Source organism: Typha latifolia, chromosome 14, assembly GCF_019914945.1.
Source record: "Typha latifolia isolate L0001 chromosome 14, TyphaL0001v2, whole genome shotgun sequence".
NCBI classification, from domain to species: Eukaryota; Viridiplantae; Streptophyta; class Magnoliopsida; order Poales; family Typhaceae; genus Typha; species Typha latifolia.
This window is the reverse complement of record NC_133099.1, coordinates 6,888,654-6,916,140: the sequence shown is the minus strand read 5'-3', so window position 1 is coordinate 6,916,140 and position 27,487 is coordinate 6,888,654. Positions and strand designations below refer to the sequence as shown.

The following is a 27,487-nucleotide window of genomic DNA, read 5'->3' as shown; positions in this document are numbered from 1 at the left end:
ACTTCAATAAGCACACTAATAGTGAGATGTTTGTGCATTCTCAATACAATCAAGCTAAAGCCATTAGTGGCTGGAGACAATTATCTAGGTAGTTCTCTCCTTTCCGTCCAAAAAAACAAAGCTTACCAATTCATCATTGAGAAAGTTAAAGCCAAACTATCCACTTGAAAAGTCAACCTTCTTTCCTTATGCAGGGAGACTCACCTAAATTAAATCCGTCTTAGGTTCTATTCTTACTTATTCTTACTTCATGGGATTGGTGGACTTGGGCTAGGTTCTATTCCTACTTACTTCATGGGATTAGTGGACTTGCCCAAGTCCCTTATCAACAGTTAAGTAGTATTTTTAGAAACTTTTGGTGGGGTTTTACAAGTGGAGGCACCACCTATTTTTTCACAATTGGAATTTAATGTGAAGACCAAAATCCATGGGTGGTCTCGGTGTTCACAAACCTCACCTTATTAACCAATCTCTGATCCTCAAACTAGCCTGGTGACTCTTGTAACATTTCCAGGCACGTGCACGCCCACGCGCCCACACGGCACGCGCGATGCACGCGATAGGTCGGGCAAGACCTTTCATGTATAGATACACTCCTATGCACATATAATCATGGCATCATCAGATAAAATCTGCTAATATATTTGTGCTCACATAATTCATCACCAAATAAATCATACTATTAACTAAATAAACTTATTAATAATATGAATATTCATGTCCACAATAATATTCACTAGACCACTCCACTCTCTTCACAATAATATACACAATAATATACATGTCCATTCCCCTCTCTTCACAATAAAGGAAGAGAGGGGTTTACCGAGTCGTGCAATAGAGTTGATTATATCTCATCGCATTGGAGTTTAGGAATGGCGACGGCTGCTAGGACGCGAGTGATCTCAACTTCGAGGGTTCTGCTATGGCTTCTGATCGTCTTCTGCGGCATCGCACTTATCCAGGTTATCATATATGTACATATACACATGAGATCTACACATCTCTCTACTGTTTTCATTGTTTCAATTCCTTTTTCCTGTCTTTAATTACTCTACCTCGAAGTAGATCCCGGTTATTGTACTGTCTTTTCTATTTCCATTCAATTCTGCATGGTAACCTTCTTTTAATCAGATCCATGCTATCTCATCGATCCACGCTCGCGGACCTGTGTGGGATATTGGGAATTCGTGGGGTTTTAGAGTTTGCAGGGGTTTAGGTGTTTGGGTTGTCTATAATATCCCTGTGAAGTCCCTTGGTTTTGTTTATGCCCTCTAAAATTTGGCATCCTCATTCATATCCCTAAAAAAGCCTCTTTCTTTTTGGCATGGCTGCTTCTCTGATTTGTTTTTACCAAATATATCTGAATATCAAAGCCATTTGACATATAAAAGAAAACCAGAGAGATACTCTGAGCTATTCCCTCCTTGGCCCTTCCTTCTTAGCCATCAGTAGCTTTCTTGCTAGCTGTGAGAAGAAAAAAAAAACTAAAAAGGAGAATGTATTTTCATCCATTTGTTTTCAATGATTTGGATTTCAAATATTTGATAAGCAACAAGCAAGGACTTTTGGCATTCAGAGTGGTATGTGAGTATACTTAGTTTGAAGATAAAAGATTGAGATCAATATCACCAATTACTATTGAGGTCATTTGTCATACTAGAAACTAACCTAAGATGTAACTTGTTGTATGTCTTCTAATTTGTAGCCATCTGTTTAGCCAGTTGGTTTTTGTAGGAAGCGGGTTACTTTCTCCATGCAATTAGAGCCATTAGGGTCATTGATGTTGAATTTTCATCAAGCACCTCCTTTTTAATATGGGAACATTTGATGCTTGATGTTGGTGCCATATCTTCATGGTATTGCATTATTAGGGAGATGAGTTTTCTGTGTGCATGCATTGTCCCAAGCATAACTTGAAAGGCAAATTTGATGCACAAGCTGCTGAAATTGCTCTGCAATTGTCTTTCAGGCTAAAGGATCAAAAGAGAACTTGAAGGAAGTAACACACAAGGTTTACTTTGATGTTGAGATTGGTGGGAAATCTGCTGGTATGTTCACCAACTTACTTCAGGCTGCGTCATGTCATACCGAGGTTAAATTTTAATAAAACAATCCATATATGAAGGGCTAGATTTACATAGTACCGTGATAATGTGCATATTTGCAATATTTTCAGTACAGAACTACTGGATTTCGGATATTTTCATGTTCTTTGAAATCAATCTTTTTGGTGATTTAGAACTAATTAGATTGGTAATCTGGTAATATCTTTCTTCTTTAAGAATCTAAATAATACTTGGGATGTTTTACGCGTCTTATGAATGGTTTAGTTGTTTGATAATTAATCATACTATTTCTTTTCTTCTGGTTGTTTGATTTTATCACATGGGCTTGACCTAGAGTGCTCCTTCCCATATCCCTAAACGCGATTTGATTATTTCTATCTTTAATCCTATCTTGCTTGTTTGTGGCCTATTGACCACAAACAAGCAATTTTAAGTAGTTTTGGTTTGCATTTTTGGTTGCGACCAATCTTTTCTTTCAATTTGAATACTATCATCAATTTTAAATTTCTTATGGTGCTGCTATCAGGTCGCATTGTGATGGGCCTATTTGGAAAAACTGTTCCTAAAACAGCAGGTAGGTATATGAATGTGAAGGACTAGGATGATGATACTAGCAGTATCATTTGGGTTCCTTTTAACATGGTTTTCTTCATTTCATTTTTGTGTTATTATTAATATTTGTATTATGGAAATTAAGGGAGAAACATCTAATTGTTATTCTTCTTTTTATTAATTGTACAGAAAACTTCCGAGCTCTTTGCACAGGTACACTTCTCTCTATCCCATTAAGGTTATTGCAGCTGGCTAGATTTATTTTAATTATGGGATGAATGTTCTGAACCTTTCAATAAAGTCAGTTTTTTCTTTTCCTTGGTTGCTTTAAGGAAGTTGAGCACCATAGCCATAAGCCATAAACACTTAGGGCTGTTGGAAGATTTTCTAGATGCTGTATTAATGGATGCAGTGTCTAACCCAAAAATCATTGTTTAGTTTGGTGTACCAAATCTGATAAATTGTATTTTGAAAAACTAATTAGACTTAGGTTTAGTCTTTTGGCATCCATTTGAATCAAATGAGTGCTAAAAGACTGCATCTAGCTTGATGAAGGACAAATCCGTTGATCGTAGATTTGAGAAGAAAATATAGTAAAAATAATCAAACCCAAAGGATCCACTAGTCAGGGGTGTTAAAATCCACTGATGGAATCTACCACTAAATACTCAATATACTAAAACTCTCAAAATATTTATTAACCCCAAAATGAGAGGACCACAACTCTTTATATAGGCAAAGCAAAGCAAAAGTATATAAATAGCATAATAAACAAAAATGACAAAAATAGCGTTGCAAGGCTAGTAAAAAATTAAGCCAGAGAGCCATAGATGCAACTCTCTTGTGCTTACGAGAGTAAACATGACGAATACGACAATGGTACCTTTTAAAGCAAATCAGACTACTATTTTTGTCCAACCTAACAAAGGAAAATGGCCTCTCTACAAGCTGCAAGACGATTGTTGACATTGGAAGTTGCATTAACGTTGTCTTTTTTGACGTTAAAATCTACATCATACCTAAACCCTTATAAGGTATATTGGGTCAATGATTCCTCAATTTCTATTAGTGAGAGATGTCTAATTTCTATTGTTTTCCTTTCTTGTAAGGAAGACTGGTGGTGCAATATTGTGTCGATGGACGTGGGGCATATTTTGGGTCACCCCTGGCTATTTAATCGTGATGTGATCATCTTTGGGCATTCTAACTTGGGCCTTTACTTTTGAATGTAAGAAGATTAAGATAAATCTTATGCATCCTAAAGTAGCTCATAAGGATAACAAGAAGAATGTACATAGTAAATTTTTTTGCATATGATAAATTCTACAGAATTCAAGGATGCAAAACAAGGTCCTATTGTGTTTGTCTTGGTAGCTTGTGAAGTTAGAACATTTTTTGTTGCCTATTTCAGCAAGAAACTAAATGAGGCTAAATAAAAGTACTCGACATACACTAAGGAATTCTAACCCGGTTCGCATCAATAAGATCATCGAAAAAGTTGGAGTGTCAATTCTACTGGCTAAGTCTTAAGTATGATGTAGCAAAATTAGTTGGCCAATGTTATACCTATCAACTAATGAAACACCAAAAGCAGAACATTGTAATTTACACTCAGTTACCTATGCCTGATCACCCATGGCAAGATGTGCGTATAAATTTTGTCCTTGGATTACCATGCACCTTTAGAAAACATGATTTGATCTTTGTGGTCGTGGATCGCTTCTCTGAGATGGCTCATTTCATATCTTGTGCCAGGACCTTTGATATTTCACATATGATAAAATTGTATTTCTATATAGACAAGTTATATGATTTTTCAAAAATTATTGTATTTGACTGCAATGTTCACTTTATGAGCTACTTTTGGAAAATCTTAAAACACATGGTTGGCACAAAGTTAAAGTTTTCACAGTTTATCATCCCAAATCGACGATCAAGTTGAGGTCATCAATCATAGTCTTGAAAATCTTTTGCGATATCTCATGGGTGATCATAACAGAAACTGGGATGCTATACTTTTTGTAGCCCAATTTGCATATAGTAACTTCATCAATAGATTTACAAGTATTGAGTCCATTTGAAGTCGTTCATGGCTTTAAAGCATGAAAACAGGCTCTGTTTGGTTTGAGACTAAGCCTCAAACTCGATTAGCTAGTCTCATTTTTTAGTCTTAATTTGGGTACCTTAAACTAGTTTAAGGTAATTTGGTGTTTGGTCATGAACTGGTTTAAGTGTGTATTTATTACTTGTGATGTGATGTGAAAAAGTGAAAGTGTTAGTTTTAGAGGGAAATGGTTGAGATGTAAATTTAATAGAAAAAATTACCCTTCTCATGTAATGATGGTAGTCATTATTATAATTTATGAATAATATGTGGTGTTTATAATAGTCATTTGCGGGCTTAAGTGTATTTTTTAAATTATTTGCGGGCTTAAGTGTAATTTGCAGGCTTAAATGAATATAGGATATATATTTGCATGCTTAAAATGAATATGTGGTGTCTATAATAGTCATTTGCGGATTGAAGTGTAATTTTTAAATCATTTGCAGGCTTATATGATGTCTACAATAGCAATTTGCTGGCTTAAATGAATATAGGAGATATATTTGCTGCTTTGCGTCTTACATAAGCTTGCAAATCAAGTCCGCAAACTGAACATACTAGGAGCGATTAAGCCTACAAAACAACGTTTGCTGGCTTCTTTTGTAAGCCAGCTAACTAGCCTTTGCTTATAAATCAGCCAATTTAGTTAACCTTAACCCCGCAAATTTATTTTTAAGCCTGCAAAACAACGTTTTACATCTTTTTTAATAATCGACGAGTTACTTTTATTTTATATAATTTTTATTAGTAAAAATATTTTAAAAATAATTATATTTTATCTGCTCAAATTATTTACACTATGTTCCTGTAATTTTTATTTTATTTCTAGGGTTCTCATTACATGAGGTTATAATATTTACAATATAAATATTTGAGTATTTTGAAAGAGAGGAGAGAGGAGAAAAGAGAGAAGAGAAAAGATTGACAAGACATTAAATTGATAGAGGTAAGTCGTGTCAAGGGTAAGATTGTTATCAAATTGAAAGAATAATAAAATTTATATATTATTATTTAATTATTTATTGAGGACTGAATTTGATTAAGGAAAATAAAGTTATTTTAGTGTTTGGTTACTAAACTGGTTTAGGGGTCCCTAAATCAGTTTAGGGACCTTCCCTAAACGACCCTGTTTGTTTTGAGTTTAGGGACCCTCTCCTGAGCTGGTTTAAAGATTCCTAACCTGGTTCAATAACTAAACATCTTTTTATCTTTTTATATCTAACCAAATTCACTCTTCGAAAAATCATGACTAAGAAATGAGATAAAATAATCAAGTTCAAAGCTTAGCCTCAAACCAAATTATATTTTTTGCTCATGTCATCTCATGTTAGAGTCTTTGAGTCTGCCGAAATATTTGCACATCATATTCATTCATTGCATCAGGAGGTCAATAAGCGAATTGAGGCGACCAATCTTTATTATAAAATATATGTCGACTTTCACAAGTGTGCCTAGGAGTTTAATGTAGGATATCATGTTATAATTCGTACCAGACCTAACAATTCCCTTCAGAAGCTGTTCGGAAGTTGGATGCTCATAGTGTAGGACCTTTCCAAGTTTTGAAACGTGTAGGGACTAATGCTTATGTCATTGACATTCTATTTGATTATGGCATTAGTTTTCCTTTTAGTAGTGAGGATTTAGTAGCTTACAGACTGCCTATGAACATTTCCACTGAAACATATGCTATATCTACTATCACTATTCTAGACATACCTGATTTGTCACCCACTACTTCCTCTTTCCATTCACACTCGCCTATGAACATTTCCACTGAAACATATGCTATATCTGCTATCACTATTCTAGACATACCTGATTTGTCGCCCACTACTTCCTCTTTCCATTCACACTACAAGAAAAGATACAAGCTATTTTAGATGATTAAATAATATCTATTGTAGAAGGAGTTCACCGTTTTCTAGTTCGCTAATAAGATCGACTAAAGTCTGATTGTACGTGGCAAGGTTCCCAGTATCGGGTGTACGTGGCAAGGTTCCCAGTATCGGGATCAGTATCGGCCGTCCAGAAAAACGATACGTATCGGCCATTTATATTGGATCGGACTATTTTTTAATTATATAAAATTCTGAATATTATTTAAAAATACAGAAAACACAGAAAAATGCAAAAAAATTTAGAAAAAATGACAAAAAAATAAGAAAACAAAAATTACTCATATATGAAGTCTAAAAACTTAAAAAATGTATTAACTTACTCAAAATTTAAAACTTTGATGAATACCGAGTTGGTTTTCGTAAGTTTTTATAGTCTTCATCATTCATCATCATAATCATTATAAGTTTGTAAATATTGATCTCTGAGGCCTGATGCTTCAAAAAGTGATTTCATCATACTAGTCATATTATATGAATCTTGTTGTGTGACTTGCGTCTGAGGAGGATAATAACCAACATTTGGATCTTGTGCCTGAGAATACTAAGGATAATGAGGATAATAACTAGCATCTGAATCTTATGATGGCTCCAAACAATAAATACTCGATGTACCATAATCATAGGAATCAATATTCTCATGACGACGTCGTTGATATGTATATACATCCTCAATTTTTCTATCTTCAGTCCTTATACCTCCTTGATTTTTCTCAACAAATGTAGATGGAACGATCTCACCACCATATGTATCATCAGGATTATGACTAGTACTAGTAGGTATACTATCTCTCGCTGCTGAACGACTCATACTAGCCTCTGTTCTCATCATGGTATCTCCCAATATCTCATCTAATCATGGGTTATCTCTGTCATCTAATAACCTGTCATCTATTTCTCTGATCCATGGAGTCAAGGAGTCTTCTTCATCAAAATGATTTGTTTATGAATATCGGACTCAAGCTTTCTGATTACTTTTTTTAACCCCCAACAAGACTTCATTATTATTATTGACATTTTTAGAGAATTGAAATCTTGGATTAAGAAAATACCTTATAGAAATTTAAAATTCGTAAGCATTCAAATTTTTAAATATTTATAAATAAAAGTAAATTAATAAATTAAAACTTAAAACTTAAAAGCATGCCTACCAGCAGCATGTATATCTCTATGTAGTTGTCTATTCCATCTAGAATTAATTATCTTCCACTATTTATAACTTTGGCCCATATTTTTTTTATTGATTCTTTTGTTATGTCCATTACCTCATATAAGAAACCCATCTCAAACTTGGCATCATTGTCTACAAATCTTAATACTTTGACAAGATGCTCAAATTCTACGGTGGCAATTGTAATATTATCCCAAAATGCATTTCCAAGAGCCATATTTTTTAAAGTTTCACCTAAAGATTTATCTTTATGTTTCATATTCTTAATTTTTATAGACCACTCCCGTGATGTAAACATCCACATAATATTATCCTTGTAGCACATGATGCTCTCCAAGGCTAAAAAGTAAGTAGTAAATCTAGTGATGCCAGGTCTGATGATCTCTCTATCACCAGTCATCTGTCTAAGTAAATTAAGAATCCAACCATAGTTATATATAAAATTTGTTAACCTCTGACCTTTACGTATGGCCATGTCAATTTTAGGCTTTTTTACAATATCATCTAACATTAGATTAATATAATGTGCAGCACATAGCGTCCAATAAAAATGTGGTCTTTTTATCATTAGTAAATTTTTAGCAGTTTTATAATTTGCCCCATTATCAGTAATCACTTGGACTACTCTTTTTTCACCGATTTCTTGTACCACCTCATCCATCAACTAACAAATATAATCTGCATTTTTGAAATGAGCAGTAGCATCCACAGACTTCAAAAATATTATCTCCATGCTAGAATATACTAAAAAATTAATTATATTTTTTCTGTTTTGTATACTCCACTCATCACACATCAGTGTACAACCAAATTCATCCCAATACCGTTTAAATGTCTCAATGTAAGTATGAGTTCATCTACCTCTGAGTCAAGATATTTAGTAGCAATATCATTTGAACTAGGAATCAGAACACCAGGCCATACTGATTGTATAGCATCTACCATAGTGTGATAGTTAGGACTATCAGCTACATTGAAATGAATATGGTTGTAGAAGAAAAATTTAGAGATAGCCCTACCAATGTGTTTTTTTATATTTTTAATTCATTTGAGAGCTGTCTTGATGGAAATCTGTGTACGACCCATTTTTTTCTGAAGATATGTATCCATTGGTCCAATATTTTCAGACTCTGCTATAACACCAAGAGTCCTATGTGTAGAACTGCTGCCCCCATATTCTCTTTCTCCTCGTATATTAATTGATCTAGATCTTTGAAAGTTACCATCAGTGTTTTTTCTCATCTCTTCCTCTTCTCTATGCATATTTTTGCTCTTTTTCATTGCCCTCCTCATCTATCTCTCCTTATCCTCCTCACTTTGCTTACTACTATTATCATCAATGTGTATAAGATTATGCATCAATTCTTCACGGACCATTGACTCTTTTTGTTGTGTAGATTGTTTATTCTTATTTTTGCCAATTAAATGAGCCAACATCTGCTTTCTAACTTTCAAGGATACTTGAGTGCAAGCTGCTACATTTTCTTGTCTTCCAGCTAAATATTCTTTTAAATGGCTGACACCACCACTTATTTTCTTTCCACATTAGTTGCATTTAACACGTCTTTTATCTTGCCTAATAGTATTATAATGTTGCCACGCAATGTCGGTATCATATGACTTCTTTTTTGCAGCCATTGATATTTTAACTCTGCAACTAAAAAATATAAACAAAAATCAAAATAAAATATAAAATAATTTAAAATTTATGAAGCGGAACACTAGGCTCAATAGTGCTGCTGCTGCAGGTGTTGAGCAACATAAGCAGCAGCGGCACCTACTATAGGTGCTGAGTAGCATAACTGCATAAGCAGTAGCAGCACTAGCTGTAGCAGCACCAGGTGCTGCTATCACTGCTGCTGCAGCACCTGCTGGCACTACTGCAGGTGCAGCTGCTGCACATTGAAAAGAAAAATAAAAAATTGAAAAAAAACTTATGCAAGGTCGCCGGAGATCTAGGTCGTCGAATCTTCGTCGGAGAATGTCGCCGAAGGTCGAGGCATCGGAGATCTACCCCGTGAGAAAGAGAGAAAGAAAGAAAAGAGAGAGAAAAAGGGAGAGAGAGGCATGGGTAATTGATGTCCCCCGGGTTGGATCCAACCCGTTCCCACCCGTTTCGGTTGAGATCGACTGTTTCAGCCGAAACCCCAGCTGAAACCAGCAAACCGGCTGGTTTTGGCTAGGATTGGGATCGGTAGAAACTAGAAACCATGGTACATGGATCATTTGCAAAAAGTTACAGTAGCCTGGCCCTTACATCCTAGAGTTCTATGAGAGCTGACCACACCCTTATTCGACTAGGTTGAGTTCTTTCCAAGGTTTGAGAAATCGGGATCGGGATCTATCTTCTCGGAAAATGATACGTATCAACCGGATCGACTGTATCGGTCGCTTGGATCAGATCAGATTTTTTTCAGTTACAATTTTTTTTTTAAAAATGCAGAAAAATTTTAAAAAATTTAGAGAACATGACAAAAAAATAAGAAAATAATAATTAATCACATATGAGCCCTAAAAATTAAACAAAATTACTAACTTACTCAAAAGTCAAAACTTCGATAAATATCGAGTTAGCTCTCGTAAATCCTTGTGATTGTCTTAATTATAGTCATCATAAATTTATAAATTATTGCATCATATCATTCATATCGAATGGATCTTGTCGTCTCTGAGGTGGATAATAATCAATATTTGGACCTTCATATATTAATATATTAATTTCAGGATCTTTGACAATATTTTCTAATATGAGATCATTTGGCAATATTTTCTAATATGAGATCAGGATAATGTGCAGCACATGGCTAATACTATGTTGTCTTTTTATCATAAATAATTGTCCAGCAATCTTATAATTTGCCCTATTATCAATAACTACTTAGACTACACTTTTTTCATCAATTTTTTCTACTACTGCATCTATCAATTCAAAAATATAATTTTTACTTTTAAAATGAGTAGTAGCATCCACAGGTCTTCAAAAATATTATCTCCATGCTTGAATACACTAGAAAATTAATTATATTTCTTTTTTTTTTGTGTAGTCCACCCATCACACATTACTGAACAACTAAATTCATCCTAATATTTTTTAAAATTCTCAATATAAGTGTGAAACTCATTTACCTTTGAGTCAATATATCTAGTAGCAATATCTTTTAAATTAGGAGGCGGAACATCAGGCTCTACTGACTGTATAGCATCCACCTGTATATGAACTGATCTAGATCTTTGAAAGCTATCACCAGGTCCACCACTATTTCTTCTCATCTCCTCCTCTTTGTATATTTTTTCTTTCTTTCATTGCCCTTATTTGTCTCTCCTCATCATTCTCCTCACTCTACTCACTGTTATTATCATCAATATTTTCATGGTCATGCATCAATTCTTGACGAATCACTGACTCCATTTTTTATGCAGTTTGTTTATCCTTCTATTTGTCTATTAGATGAGCCAACATTTCTCCTTCGACTTTCAAACTAACTTGAATGCAAGCTACTATATTTTCTTGTCTTATAGCTAAATGTTCTTTCAATTGGCTGACAATGTCACTTATTTTCTTTCTACATAAGTTGCATTTGATACGCTTTTTGTTTTAGCTAAGAGCAACACAAATTTGCCGGTCCATGTCTATATCTTGTGACTTTTCTTTTGCAGCCATTTTAATTTTAATGTAAACACCTAAACAGAGATCAAATTAAAAATATAATTCAGCAAATATTTACTCCCAATTTCAGCAAATATTTAGTCTCAATTTTAGTAAATTAAATAATTCAGCAGTTATTTAATTTTAATATTTAATTTTAATCAAGGTTCCCAGTATCGGGATCGAGATCGGTATCGGCCGTCCAGAAAAACGATACGTATCGGCTGTATCGGCCGTTCGTATCGGATCGGACTATTTTTTAATTATATAAAATTCTAAATATTATTTAAAAATGCAGAAAAATTTAGAAAAATGACAAAAAATAAGAAAACAAAAATTACTCACATATGAAGTCTAAAAACTTAAAAAAATGTATTAACTTACTCAAAATTTAAAACTTTGTTGAATACTGAGCTGGTTCTCGTAAATTTCTATAGTCTTCATCATCATAATCACCATAAGTTTGTAAATATTGATGTCTGGGACCTGATGCTCCAAAAAGTGATTCCATCATACTAGTCATATTGTATGGATCTTGTTGTGTGATTTGCGTTTGAGGAGGATAATAACCAGCATTTGGATCTTGTTGTGTGACTTGCGTTTAAGGAGGATAATAACCAAAGATTTGGATCTTGTGCACGAGAATACTGAGGATACTGAGGATAATAACTAGCATATGGATCTTGTGATGGCTCCAAACAATAAATACTCGATGTACCATAATCATAGGAACTAAAATGCATCTCATGACGACGTTGCTGATATGTATATATATCCTCAGTTTCTTTGTCTTCACTCCTTATGCCTCCTTGACTTTCCTCAACAAATTTAGATGGAACGATCTCACCACCATATGTATCATCAGGACTATGACTCGTACCAGCCTCTGCCCTCGTCGTGATCTCTCCCAATATTTCATCTAACCATGGTTATCTCTGTCATCTAATAACCTGTCCTCCATTTCTCTGATCCATAGAGTCAAGGGGTCTTCTTCATCAAAAACATGATTTAAATCAATCAGTTGTTCATTTTCTGCCTTTCTTCTTAAATTTCTCTCCCTCAATCTCATATTATAATGACAAAAAACTAACTTCTCCAATCTTTCCATTGTCAGTCGGTTACGTGTTTTTGCGTGGATTAAGGAAAAAGTAGTCCAATTTTTTTCACACTGTGATGAAGACACAGTTTGACTTAAAATCTTCTTTGCTATTGGCGTCAAATTTGGTGCCTCCCATCCATAAATAGACCACCATTCAGCTGGAGTGTTATGAGATATAGCTGCAGCAACTTTAGCAGTACTGAATTGCCCAGCTCTCAATCTATATCTCTCCATTTGAAATCAGAAATATATTATTAGCTTATTGATTATATTGAAAGTTAAAACTTGAAACAAATAATAATAAAATTATTTAATTGAATCATAACTCACTTCTTTATCGCACATGATTTGTTTATGAATATCGGGCTCAAGCTTGCTGATTACCTTTCTAACCCCAACAAGACTTCACTATCATTATTGACATTTTTAGAGAATTGAAATCTTGGATTAAGAAAATACCCTGTAGAAATTTAAAATTTGTAAATTGTAAGCATTCAAAATTTTAAATATTCATAAATAAAAGTAAAATTAAAACTTAGAACTTAAAAGCATACTTACCAGCACCGTGTATATCTCTATGTAGTTGTTTGTTCCATCTAGAATCAATCATCTTCCACCACTTCCTATAACCTTGGCCCACATTTTTTTTTATTGATTCTTTAGCTATGTCCATTGCCTCATATAAGAAACCCATCTCAGACTTGTCATCACTGTCTACAAGTCTTAATACTTTGACAAGAGGCTCAAATACTGTGGTGACAATTGTAATATTATCCCAAAATGTATTTCCAAGAGCCATATTTTTTAAAGTTTCACCTAAAGATTTATCTTTAGGTTTCATATTCTTAATTTTCATAGACCACTCCTGTGATGTAAACATCCGCATAATATCATCCTTGTAGCGCATGATGCTCTCCAAGGCTAAAAAGTGAGTGGCAAATCTAGTGACGCCGGGTCTGATAATCTCCCTACCACCAGTCATCTGCCTGAGTAAATTAAGAATCCAACCATGGTTATATATAAAATTTGTTAACCTCTGACCTTCACATATGACCATGTCAATTTCAGGCTCTCTTGCAATATCCTTTAACATCAGATCAATACAATGTGCAGCACATGGCGTCCAATATAAATGAGGTCTTTTAATCATCAGTAAATTTCCAGCAGCTTTATAATTTGCCCCATTATCAGTAACCACTTGGACTACTCTTTTTTCACCAATTTCTTGTACCACCTCATCCATCAACTGACAAATATAATCTGCATTTTTGAAATGAGCAGTAGTATCCACAGACTTCAAAAATATTGTCCTCATGCTAGAGTACACTAAGAAATTAATTATATTTCTTCTGTTTTGTGTACTCCACCCATCACACATTAGTGTACAACCAAATTCATCCCAATACCGTTTAAATGTCTCAATATAAGTATGAAGTTCATCTACCTCTGAGTCAAGATATTTAGTAGCAATATCATTTGAACTAGGAGGGGGAACACCAGGCCCTATTGATTGTATAGCATCCACCATAGTGTGATAGTAAGGGCTATCAGCTACATTGAAAGGAATATGGTTGTAGAAGAAAAATTTAGAGATAGCTTTACCAATGTGTTTCTTTGCATTTTTAATTACTTTGAGAGCTGTCTTGATTGAAGTCTGTGTACGACCCCTTTTTTTTTTGAAGATATGTATCCATTGGTCCAATATTTTCATACTCTTTGTAACACCCGGGAGTCCTATGGGTAGAACTACGCCCCCATATTCTCTCTCTCCTCGTATATTAACCGATCTAGATCTCTCGAAAATTACCACCAAAGGCTTCTTCTCATCTCTTCCTCTTCTCTATGCATATTTCTCGCTCTCTTTCATTGCTCCTCCTCATCCGTCTGTCCTCCCTCATTCTCCTCACTTTGCTCACTGCTATCATCATCAATGTGTACAGGATTATGCATCAATTCTTCATGAATCATTGACTCTCTTTGTTGTGCAGATTGTTTATCCTTCTTTTTGCCAATTAAATAAGCCAACATCTGCTTTCTAACTTCCAAAGACACTTGAGTGCAAGCTGCTACATTTCCTTGTCTTCCAGCTAAATGTTCTTTCAAACGGTTGACACCACCACTCATTTTCTTTCCACACCAGTTGTATTTAACGCGTCTTTTATCTTGCCCAATAGTGCTGCAATGTTGCCACCCAATGTCGGTATCATATGACTTCTCTTTCGGAGCCATTGATATTTTAGCTCTGCAACTAAAAAACATAAATAAAAATTAAAATAAAATATAGTCTCTACTCTCTATTGCAGCAGCAGCAGAGAAGTCTCTGCTGCAGCAGCAGCAGCACCTGCTGCAGGTGCAGCACAATGGAAAAAAAAAAAACAAACTGAAAAAAACTTACCGAAGGTCGCCGGAGATCGAGGTCGTCGGATAACGTCGCCGGAGGTCGAGATCACCGGAGAGATGGAGATCTACTCACTATTCAGTCACCGGTGAGAAAGAGAGTAAGAGATTCGTGAGAAAGAGAGAAAGAAAGAAAAGAGAGAAAGAAAGAAAAGAGAGAAAGAGAGGAAAGAGAGGAAAAGAGAGAAAGAGAGAGAGAAAAGGGAGAGAGGCAGGTGGGGGGGGGGGGGGACATCAATTATTGATGTCCCCGGGTCGGATCCGGACCCATTCCCACCCGTTTCGGCTGAAACAGCCGAAACCGCAGCCGAAACCAATCAACTTCGGCTAATTTTTTAATCTCAATTTCAGAAAATTAAATAATTCAGAAGATATGTAATTTTAATTTCAGCTGATATTTAATTTCAATTTTAGCAAATATTTAATCTTACTTTCAGCAAATATGTAATTTCAATTTCAGCAAATTAAATAATTTAGCAGATATTTAATTTCAATTTCAGCAGATATTTAATCTCAATTTCAGCAAATTAAATATTCAGCAGATATTTAATTTTAATTCCAGCAAATATTTAATCTCAATTTTAGCAAATTGAATAATTCAGCAAATATTTAATCTCAATTTCATAAAATTAAATAATTCAACAGATATTTAATTTCAATTTCACGAAATATATAATCTCAATTTCACCAAATTAAATAATTCAGCAGATTTTTTATTTCAATTTCAGAAAATCTTTAATCTCAATTTCAGCAAATTAAATAATTCAGAAAATATTTAATCTCAATTTCAGCAAATTAAATAATTTAGAAGATATTTAATTTTAATTTCAGTAAATTAAAATTCAGCAGATATTTAATTTCAATTTCAGCAAATATTTAATCTTAATGACAGTAAATTAAATAATTCAGGAAATATTTAATCTCAATTTCAGCAAATTAAATAATTCAGCAGATATTTAATTTTAATTTCGACAAATATTTAATCTCATTTTTGCTTATTTAGCTATTTTTGTGATCATGGGTAGTTTAGTCTTTTGTCGTGATACATAGATAGATAGATATGTAGATAGGACAACTGTCCAACCAAGTCACTTCACAACCAGTGCATTTAAAATTGAAACCAGAGAGAAAGAGAGTATTAAATACACTTGATATTGATGTTACATGACAAACCTATGTAGGATAATGTAATAGTTTCTCTAGGAATAGAAGTAGAGAACTATTTTAAGACTCATACTACTGGAGTTTCAAATCTCCAAAGCTATTATAGCTATTTTATTTTGCTATTTTATTTCTTTTTGGAGTGTAATGTGTTCTATGTTCTTAGCCAATATTTTTTTTTAAAGTTATATAAATTATAATGTCAAAATAGTATTATAAAATATAACTAACCAAATACTTATTTACCAAATATATTATTATAAAATATAACAAACTAAACATGTGTTTAACAAATACAATATTATAAGAAACTTGTATTTCTTAATGCGTATATATTTTTAAATACAAGAAATCAAACAACCTCTTAATGAGAATTTGAAGCATTTGGAACCAGTTCTTTTAGGACCTGCAATGCTGTAAGCATTAGGGGAGCAAATTAATGCATAAAAGTTGAACATTCTTTAGGTGTATAAATAGTTAAGGGAATCTGTTTTGAATATCCAGTGGGTATCTACTATCTAAAACAATGATGAACACAATTTTATGAACCAGTGTTCTGCAGGTCAACTCATTGTTATATGCTGACTGCAAATTACATGTATTAGAAGAACATATCTTAATTGGTTATGAAATGCTGAAGTAACTGGTGTTATTTTCTATGCACTATGACAAACTAAGTAGATGGTGATGTATATTCGTAGGCCAAATGACATTTCATGATACAATTTACTGCGAAATATGTCATGCCATATGATAACGTGCTCGCTCACATGGACTATTCTTTTAGGTGGCATGTATATCCAGATAGGGGATAACTACTACTTATTTATCATGAGTTCTTATTTCTTAATAACTGGGTGCTGTTTAGACCAAAACACATGCAGTAGATTCTAAATTCAATTTTATTTTACCTGACATCTTGAGTTTATTAGAAATATGGCGATTAATATTGTGTTTCCTGCTCCGATAAATGTAGTTATCACTGGCACCAAGAAACTACTCATTTGACTTAAAATCTGTTGCATATTTTTGAGTGGGAAAACAGTAGAGCAGTGTCAAGCTTTACTAGAAACTATTCTCTTCACTTCATCCGTACTTCCATCAGGAATATTGCTTGAATGTTATAAGCTGCTTTAAGGTGCCCATTCCTGCCTCTTCTGCCGGCTTAGTACTTGCCAAGTTCCTAGCTCTTCTTTCAGTCCTCCGACTTTCTATTGCCATGTGTCATGAGAAGAAAATGCATAGCCAAGTGAAACAAGGAGTTCACATGCCCATACCTGAGAGTAAACTGTTACTCTTGTGTGCGTTAATTTTAGGGATATCTAGGTCTAAATTAGTAAATTTAGTTTGTGTTGGACATTTTATATTAGATATTCTGACTGCAAGACCTGGCAGATTATCAGTCTTGAAAGTGCACATAATTTGTGGTGCTACCAAATTGCAGAATGGAACTATTATATCTTCTGCTGTTGGAAAATTATCCATCTCCTACTTGATGTCAGGTGTTGGCAAAAGATTTAACTTATGTGCTTCTTTTTACAGGTGAGAAAGGTTTTGGTAAAAGTGGAAAACCACTTCACTACAAAGGAAGTGCATTCCACAGAATTATACCTAGCTTTATGCTCCAGGGAGGTGACTTTACACTTGGTGATGGAAGGGGCGGAGAGTCTATCTATGGTACAAAATTTGCTGATGAAAACTTTAAACTCAAGCATACAGGACCAGGTAAGCGTTGTTTATTTATTGTCTTCTCCTAGCAACAGAATTGAGAATATGAATATGAATTCTGTCGCTGTCCAAATTCAATGTAGTGAGGAGTTGGGAGCTCTTGGACTAGGATAGCCCTTTTCAAAATCATCAACTGCTTCTGTTTGATCTAAACTTTGCTTATGCTTTCTGTAGGACTTTTATCAATGGCAAATGCTGGTCCTGATACTAATGGATCTCAATTTTTCATCACCACCGTGACAACCAGCTGGTAATTGTTTACCTTTCTTGAGCATATAAATATGAATATTCAATTTTTTTTTTGTCCTTGAGGAAGAAGTTCCTTGTTCAATTATGCATATTAATGATCTGAGTTGTTTATAATTACATTTCTGGATGATAATAGCTTTTATTTCTTGTTTCAGGTTGGATGGTAAGCACGTTGTGTTTGGCAAGGTGATCTCTGGAATGGATGTGGTGTATAAGATTGAAGCAGAAGGCCGGCAGAACGGAACACCCAAAAGCAAGGTTGTCATTGTAGACAGCGGAGAGTTGCCTTTGTGATACCGTTTCACTTGGTGCAATTGATGCTGGAAATGACTATCTTTAGCAGGACCTTTCTCAACGCTGTTTTTTTTTTAATAAAAGAAAAGTATGGAATGTTTTCATTTTCATCATCTTACTTAGATCCTAGTGAATGTGGTACTTGAAAGAACTAAATACTTACTAGATGAATAAACACTACTAACAAGACCCTTCACTAATTATGCCTTCGTTCACTTGTGAAATTAGAATAGGGTTATTCTAGAATAAGCCTCTTTATTTTGGTACAATAAATAAATAATATCTTATCTTATTCTAGTATACTAAATTTACATTCTCTTATTTTATTTTATACAACTTTTTAAAAATTATATATTAATAACTCAAGATTAACACATAATTACTAGTCATATTAGTTGTAATTACTATCTCTTTTTTTCTCTCCTCTTCAAAGGTAGCTCGGTGCGGGTGTGTGGGGGTAATACCTCGTACACTCGACCATAGGGTTATAATCACGCAGAGTGCAAGGTATTATTTTGCACATCTGAGTGCGGAGTTATAAACTCGTATATTTGTGCAGTGTGGGGTTATAACTTCGCATACATACCTACATAATGTTGAAAATTGTTTGAAATATTGTTTCTCATAGGCTCAAGGGTATTTTTATCATTTGGTTTAAAATAACCAATTTTCAATACTTTTATATCAACTTTATGTTACATCAAATGTAATTATTACTCTCTATACTAGTATTAAATTATACATTAGAATAACTTATACTAGTATTAGCTCTCTTCTTCTAGTACTAAAAATTAAAATAGTTATGCCTATTTCACTCTTATTTCGCATGTAAACACACCTAAAAGATTAGAACGAAACACACACAAACAACACAAATTTAGCATAAAAAATCTTTATCAACCAAGGGTGAAAAAATTATGTACCTCTTTTACAAGATAAAACCAAGCACTATCGGTTTATGTTATGAACCGGCTTGATTCGAATCGTGATGGTTCTGGACAGGTTTGAGGTCGTGACTTTCGAAGAGAGAATTGCGATCGATCTAGCAGTTGGATCTTATTGAAATTTAGATATGTCTTCACTCTTGAAGAGAGATTCCAACAAATCCAAGATCTTAAAGTTTGGATAGTTAGATCTTAGATATCGGCTGAATAGTAGTTGACGGTTGAATGAGCCCTAGTTTGTTAGGTTTTTAATAGTTAGATAGGTGCTAGCTAGGAGAACTCTTTTAGAGTGAAGGGGGAGAAGTTACTATAGAAGAGTGGGATTAAGAGATAGAGGAGGCCGACTACAATGTCGATCCAATTATCAGATAAATTCTAATTAGAGTTTCCTTCACATATTTATAGAGGCTCACCCTCTGGATCCAAACAACCAAATTAAAACTCTAAAAAAAAACAACAGTTCTCGCCGTGGTGCGTTCGAACTCACTCAATCGCATTCGAACACGCAAATACCGTTCTGATATACTTAGTTAGGATCTTTTCTTATTACATTAGGTGTTTATTTTTATTAAAATAAAATTCTTATAGGTCGCGTTCGAACGCAGGAGAGATCACGTTCGAACGCCCTTGCAAATGCCTGCATCAAGTTCGCAAATACAGAAAAGGCATATTGTGCATTCGAACGCGGTCGGGCGAGTTGGAACGCCCGCATTCGAACGCGGTCGGGCGAGTTGGAACGCCCGCATTCGAACGCCTGCATCGCGTTCACACATACAGAGATGAAGCTTTTGGTGCATTTGAACACGATCAGTGGGAATCCTCTAGAATTAGGGTTACATATTGTTTTACGACTTGTTGGTTAGCCTCTATAAATATGTGAATGGCAGCCAACTTCATTATGCTATTGGATTATTAATTTATTGCTTTCTATCTTCTCTCTAGACTCTCTTCCTCCTCCCTCTTCACCATCTTTCCATCTTTACCGTTGGCAAGATATTTTCTAACTTCTAACCTCTCTCGACTATCGAATCACCCATCTTCTTTGGGATCTCGACCACTTCGTTCCCCTCGTCTATATCTCTTAATCACATCCATCATCCACCTTCACCTCCATATCCATTCATAATCCTAACATCCACTCCACCCATCACCGTCACCATCACTCACGTTATTTCGTGTTTTCGTCCTTGCTATAGTTCGAATCTGTAAAGGGTGTAAATACAAAGAAAGTTACAGATCTAATCCAATTGGTTTCGTAATTTTCTAACTACTGGAGAATATCTGATGAATATTTTTTCACGGTTGCGCGGACTGATTCCTGTAATACATTCAGATCTTGAAGGAATCATTGCGTAGCATATTTTTGGTACAAGAACCCATCAAATTGGTATCAGAGCTTATCACGTTCTTTGTCTTTGCGAACGCGTGCAGGCGTTTGAACGGGCGCGTTTGAATGGGCCCATGACCGTTCGAACGTGCAATTCCCGTTCTCTATTGTTGAACGCGTGCAGGCGCGTTCGAACGGGCCCATGGCTGTTGGAACGCATAATTCCTGTTCTCTATTTTTATGAACATATGTAGGTGTTTGTATAACTTGTTCGAACGCGGGTCCCTAGCGTTCGAATGCCTTAGCAAAAAGCCTTATTTTCTCAAGCAAAATCAAACTAGATAAATATGTTTGGATCTAATTTGATCCCAATAAACCCAATATCGCGAGTGGATCTAATATGTTTGGATCTAATTTTGCAGGTAAATGCATTAGATCGCCCTTGTCTTTAGCCCCTTCGATGAGTTGCATGAGGTACTCGCGGCACCCGAGTTTTGGCAACCCTTCTAGGGACTACAGCGTGCCCTTGGCTTCCTTGCTTGATGCGGCTAGTAGCTAGATCGATTGGCCTTCATGGGCTGAACTCCATCGCCATGGTGGTGAAGTCGAAGGTGACTGGTCCAAGATCTCAAAGCCATTGCACCCCAAGCACCAAGTCGGCCCCTTATAGAGCCAAAGGATAGAGATCAATTCAGAAGACATGGCTTTGAATTTGTAGCTGGACCTTGCGACATTGCCCTCCGTTCTCAACATGGTGCCATCACCGATAGTCACATCGAAGTCGTTGGAAGGCTCCGACACCAATCCCAAATGCCTCACCATCCGAGAATCCACAAAATTGTGGGTACTTTATGAATCAATAAGTATTAGGACTTTATTCTTCTTGATCATATCTTCAATTCGAAGAGTTTTTAGAGTCGTCTCGAAAGGGAAAGAATGAAGGGAGAGCTCGGCTTGGACGTCAAGTGGACTGTCCTCTTTGGTTTGGACACCTTCCTCCTCTTATTGCACCTATAGATCTTCTACGGGATCATCCTCGATCATCTCCTCCATGAGCATGATGGCAGCAGGCTATTTGGTGCATTTGTGGCCTGGTACGAAGCGCTCTTTTGAGCGCTGATCTTCGATCTTCATTGGTGTGAGGTGTCGATGCATGATCCGTGGCTGTCCCCTAAGGTCAGGCGCTGTCCATGGTGGGGTCCCGATTGGGTTTAGCCAAACCCACATTGAATGCGCCATACCCAAGATCAGTGGTCTAGGGTTGGAGCACGGGTTGTTAGTGCTCCACGCTGGACGGTATGTAGCCTTTAACTCCCATATCTTCTCTTCCATTTGAGCCACTAAGAAGGCTTCTAATAAAGTAGTAGGATGAGTCGCCTTAACTTCTGCTTGGATATCACGATGAAGCTCGGAGACGAAGATGCTTTTGAGAATAGAGTTCGACCGCTCTGGATTCGATTGCTAATTCTTTCAAATTCCTCTTGACAGTTTCTTATATAGGTCTTTTGGGTTAGCTTTGTCAAGCTGGCTTGGAAGTTTTCATAGTTGGAGGGTCCGAAATGCACACAAAGCGCATCGGAGAATTCCTCCCAAGTAGTGAAGGCGTGCGCGCGATGTGCTGCTTGAAACCACTTCACCGCTACGTCTTCCAAGTGGAATGAGGCTAGGAACATCTTTTGGTGGTCAGGAATCTCTTGATAGGTGAAGAATTGCTTCGCCCTATAGATCCAATCCAATGGGTCGCCCCCACTGAATCTAGAAAAGTCAACTCGAATTGTTCGGGGTTGTAGCATTTGATCGCGTCCGTTCTCGCGCCCTCGATGAAGCAGCTCATGTTGCTAGACCCTTGGTTGATACGGGGGCTCCTCCCACTCCTCCCAAGGTTCCTCTTCTAGGTATGGGGCCATGGGAGCCCTCGGATGAAAGGTTGATAAATCGGCGCGACGCCTTTGCGGTTCGATGCGTTGCTGCCATGGTGCAGCTAAGATTGGTCCTTGCTAGACTTGATCTTGTGGTAACGGATGATCATCTGGTCTTCGATAATGATCACGAGGTGGAGGTCGACGAGCTGGTTGGGCAGCAATTAGGGGTGGCAATCGGGTCGGGTTAAGTGGGTTCGGGTCGGGTAAGATTTGGGTCGGGTCAACATTACCTTGACACGAACATGACCCGATTAATAAACGGGTAACACGACACGACCCGCCTAACCCGTTAAATAAATGGGTCAAGTTAACACGACACGCTAACACGACCCATCTAACCCGTATACTTAAATGGGTCGTGTTAACCCGACACGTTAACACGACCCGTCTAACCCATTTAATATAAATCCTATATAAAATTTAATATTTACTGATTTATTATATATAAATGGTGTATTACACAAATAAAATAACCTATTTCTAACTCAAAATTCATACAATATCAATATTACAATCCTAATAATTCATCATAATAAAACCCATCCAATTGAGTTTAGAACGAAAATTTCAATTTTCAAAAAGTGTATCATACATTCATACAAACAAAATAATACATGTCCAACTCAAAACTTATACAATATCAAAATTACAATCCTAATAATTCATCATAACAAAACCCATACAATAGAGTTTAGAACAAAGTTCCAACTCTCAAAAAGTGTATCATACATTCATACAAACAAAATAATACATTTCCAACTCAAAACTTATACAATATCAAAATTACAATCCTAATAATTTAACATAATAAAAGTCTATACAATATAGTTTAAAGTAAAGTTCCAACAAAGTCCATACAATCTCATGATAATTAGAACAAAATTTAGAGTTTACAATCCATTACAAATTACAAATAGTTTGAAATATGCAAACACTATCATTAAGCTCTCCATCTTCAAATATCATGACCCTGCCAAAAAGAGCAAAAAGTAAACATCTAAAATATAAGATATATACAAAACTTCACTTACATTAGTTAATGAGCATTCACCGGATTTAGATTTATGCATTTGAGCATTCACCAGATTCTATAACTTCACTTGCATTAGCTACCAATGAGAGCAGACTTCACAAAACCGTTCGAGTTAGATGTGGAGCATTCAAACGGGTTGAGGTTTTGACTGTATCACATTCTAGCAGGCTTCAAATTTTTGAAAGAATTGCCTCTTTGGAAAATCCTGTTCTAACGTGTTTTCAACAATGGAAGTTTTTGGCCAATCGTTCGAACGCCCTTTCTACATTGGATACAATGAACTCTCTAGATAATCTCCTTTAAATACTTTTTCTACGTTGGATATAGTGAGCTCTTTGAAAAATCTTGTCTGAACACCTTTTTCATGTTAGATAGCCTCTTGCTTTCTGATTCATTTCTTCAAGTCACACAAATCACATTCTTCGAATGAGTTTCCAACACTTATGAAAATCAAACTTTGCTTGAAGAACTCATTTGAATGAAATAATCTCGTTTGAATGGAAAAACTTCTTTGCCTCCAAGATGTGTTTTTGGTCTTTACTTTTAAATCTAACGAGTCACAACTCATAAGGTTTTTGTTTTGTTACAAATTTGCCAATTACAGCCAACAAACTCTCCATTTTCAATTTCATGGCAAAACTAAAAACTCTGCTAAATACATTGATTCTAGGTTTACAAACATCTTGTTAGACTAAGGCACATGCTTTGACAATAGAAAAAAATTGCAAACATTGAAACTACTATACCAAATGCATCTAAGTATGGAAGATTTCATGATAGACAGAATAAGTGTGGAAGCTTAGACAAAAAATGAACAATAACCATACAACATGAACTAGATAATTAATATCGAAGACTAACATGATGTATATAATCATCCATAAGCATCCATAAACTTATCCATAAATTTTTTAACAATGTCAAGCATAATACAGTCATTAACTACACCAAAATTCATCACACACCAAAAGTCGTCACTGAAGGACCACACTCCCCCTTTTCTCTGAAATTGACAAAGAAAACAACCTCAGTTGGCGGAAACCGTTGCTAAAACAGGGCCAAAATGTCCTTACAATCCCTTGACGACCTTGCTTATTAGCCTACCTCGTCTGCTCGGGAGTGATCTACTGAAGAGAATAGGAGAGTTTAGTAAAAGAACTCTTAATGATGGAAAGTCGAGAGGAGATACTCAGACACGCATGCACAATGGGAGGACCAATCAGAGCCTCCTCTTCATCCTAAGACTCATGAACTATTAGACCTTGGACGATGAACCCTTGACACATGTGAAGGACTACGACTCAATGTGGTTAGATCCAAGGACGAGGAGACATGATGGATAGTTCAAAAGGATCCATAATATCACGTTGAATACATAAGTCTGAGATGAACACGTCAAATAGTAACCCCTCAACTGTCGAACAAGCTAAAATCGCTGCCACAATGGAATCATATATGAAAGAAGCGAGGTCAATGGGTACACCAGTCGCTATGGCATGGATGAGAAATGCCTAATCTTTGTCCAATTGGGTGGTTCAAGCTCTAGGCTTCACATTGTAGAAGTAGATTAGGTTCAAGATCCGATAGAAGTCATTAAGAGAGGCATGCACGATCAATGGATGTAAGGCTAGGAGGAGATGAAGCTGAAGTTGGGGTATATGGGAACTTTGGCTTTTCAACCCACAGAAGACTGGACTGAGATGAGATTAGGACTCATTGAAACATCCACCTCCTAAACTCTCGATAATAGTCAATCTTCGCTAACATCAACATTAGCATAACCAATTCCACAAAAATAGTCCCTCCCAACACGAGATAGACCCATCCAAGACCATCGACTAAAAACAACATCCAGTGTCTTGTTCAACCAAAATCGGACGCTTTGAGAAACTTTTAGAATACCTCTTTTTGTGAGGCATGATTCTTACCAAAACGATAAGAAATGGACAACATTTAATCCAAAAAAATCAAAAACGAAAAATGATGAAAATCCAGAAACAAAGCAATCTTGAGGGAACAAAAATCATATCTTAAATTCGGATTAAATCAGGGTTGCTCAAGGAATCCAAAGGTTTCGAAGGCACGAGATGGTGGAGAGCAAAGAGAAGAGAAATGAAAGAGGGAATGAGAGAATGAGGGAAATGAACCATTTCGAACGGTCTCGAAACCCTCACCCTTAAGTTGTTTGAACGAGATCCAATCCGTTCGAGCGGTATAAGTGAAACTCGTGAGAAGGGAAGAAGACAGATATCCCATTTAAACAAAATTTTCATAGCCACAACAATCCGTTTGAATGGAAATTTTAGTAATGAGACAAATCACAATTTTTAGCATTCAAGATATCACACAAACTAAATCTTACCCCAATATCATACACAAAACTGAAATACGACACATTCTTGTCAAAGATTTGTGACGAGACGCAGAGTAGCTTCTATTCAAACCAAAGATAGCAAGTTTTCATTGATATGAAACACAATTGTGTCAATGGAGGCACTAAGATCTGTGACCAAAGAAAAGTGATACATTGGGAAGAATAGACTGAGTAAAGGCAATAAAGGATAAGTAAGGTATAGTGAACTCAAACTCAACTTTTTACAATGTATCTAAGTGATCTCGACACAAGAATTGCCAAGTTTCAACAAGGGATGTCTAATTCACTCCCAAATTCAAACCAGTATTAACCAAGCTCTAAACTCATAAGGAGAATTAATTGTGCAATGATGACTTTTACACTCAATGATATGTAGCCATTTTCTTAACAAAAGATGTATGCAAAACAAATATCACTGTCAAACTGACTAGTGATTAAGGTGGCTTTCATACTATCATGAGGTATCCCTTTTCATCGATTTTTGCTCTTTTTATAATTTTTTTATTGTTTTATGGAAAAAGATTTGGAGGAATGCTTCATAGTCATTTAGAATTTGAATATAGACAACCCTTGGAGTAACAATTTACAAGTTATACCCTTGAATCAAAGATCAACTTAAGTTTCATAGGAAGTTCAGTGGAGAGTACAAAGGAAGGTCAAGATATATATATATATATATATATATATATATATATATATATATATATATATATATATATATATATATATATATAGCAAACATTACTTGGTAGGATTGGGTTCTCATCATGGTATAAACACATTTTTTAAAAAAAATTAAATTTAAATTTGAACAATACCTAGCCTAAAACAAATGATAAAAAACAAAGCACAAGAGAAAACCCCAAACCAGTCCAAAAATTAAGAAATCATTTAGAAATTACAGACTCCCAAAGATGTTTTAAGATTTTCAAATCGTTGGGCATCCAAGGGTTTTGTAAACAAATCACTCAATTGTAGTTTAGTCTGTATGTATTCCAGAATAATAATCTTGTTCTCAACCAATTCCTGAATGAAGTGATGACAAATGTCAATATGTTTCGTGTGTGAGTGCTAAACATGATTCCTAGAGATATTGATGGTACTCATGTTATACAATACAAAATCATGCTACCCTAATCTATCCTATCCCATAGTCTTTGAGCATTTGCTTCATCCATAAGAGTTGGGTATAACAACCTCGAGTAGCTATGTACTCAGCTTAGTTCTAGACAATGATATGTAAGTTTGTTTCTTACTATGCCGAGCTGCCGAGCTACTAAATTATTTTCCAATGTAAGGACAACCACTTGAGTGTTGTGGCCATTTTTGGTGAAGATAATTTTCTATCCGATTTGATAATTTGGACAGGATTCAGCACTGAACTTGCAAAGGTAATTGGGCTTGATTCAACCATTGGATAAATCTGAGATTTAGATATGTTGTTCCTCTGTGAGTTAGGAATCCAACGCCATCGATCGGATGAGTAGATCAAAAAGTTATATATGAAACACTGATTGAAGAT

General features: G+C 35.5%; 1 protein-coding gene across 1 annotated transcript; it reads left to right on the top strand.

Moving 5' to 3' along the window:
• The first annotated feature begins 762 nt into the window (after positions 1-762).
• LOC140800842 (peptidyl-prolyl cis-trans isomerase CYP20-1-like) lies at positions 763-18,565 on the top strand. Its single transcript, XM_073155734.1, has 7 exons — positions 763-965; positions 1,973-2,051; positions 2,596-2,643; positions 2,811-2,834; positions 17,637-17,819; positions 17,997-18,072; positions 18,227-18,565. The coding sequence occupies exons 1-7, from the start codon at positions 876-878 to the stop codon at positions 18,363-18,365; spliced, it is 639 nt and encodes a 212-aa protein (XP_073011835.1). The 5' UTR covers positions 763-875; the 3' UTR covers positions 18,366-18,565.
• The last annotated feature ends 8,922 nt before the right edge of the window (positions 18,566-27,487 follow it).

What these genes read in the sequence shown, in the direction of transcription:
- LOC140800842 (XM_073155734.1), top strand. Translation starts at nt 876, where the DNA reads ATGGCGACGGCTGCTAGGACGCGAGTGATCTCAACTTCGAGGGTTCTG. An exon ending in AACTGTTCCTAAAACAGCAG is followed by an intron (nt 2,644 to 2,810) that starts GTAGGTATATGA and finishes TTAATTGTACAG; the next exon opens with AAAACTTCCGAGCTCTTTGC. An exon ending in CTTCCGAGCTCTTTGCACAG is followed by an intron (nt 2,835 to 17,636) that starts GTACACTTCTCT and finishes TTCTTTTTACAG; the next exon opens with GTGAGAAAGGTTTTGGTAAA.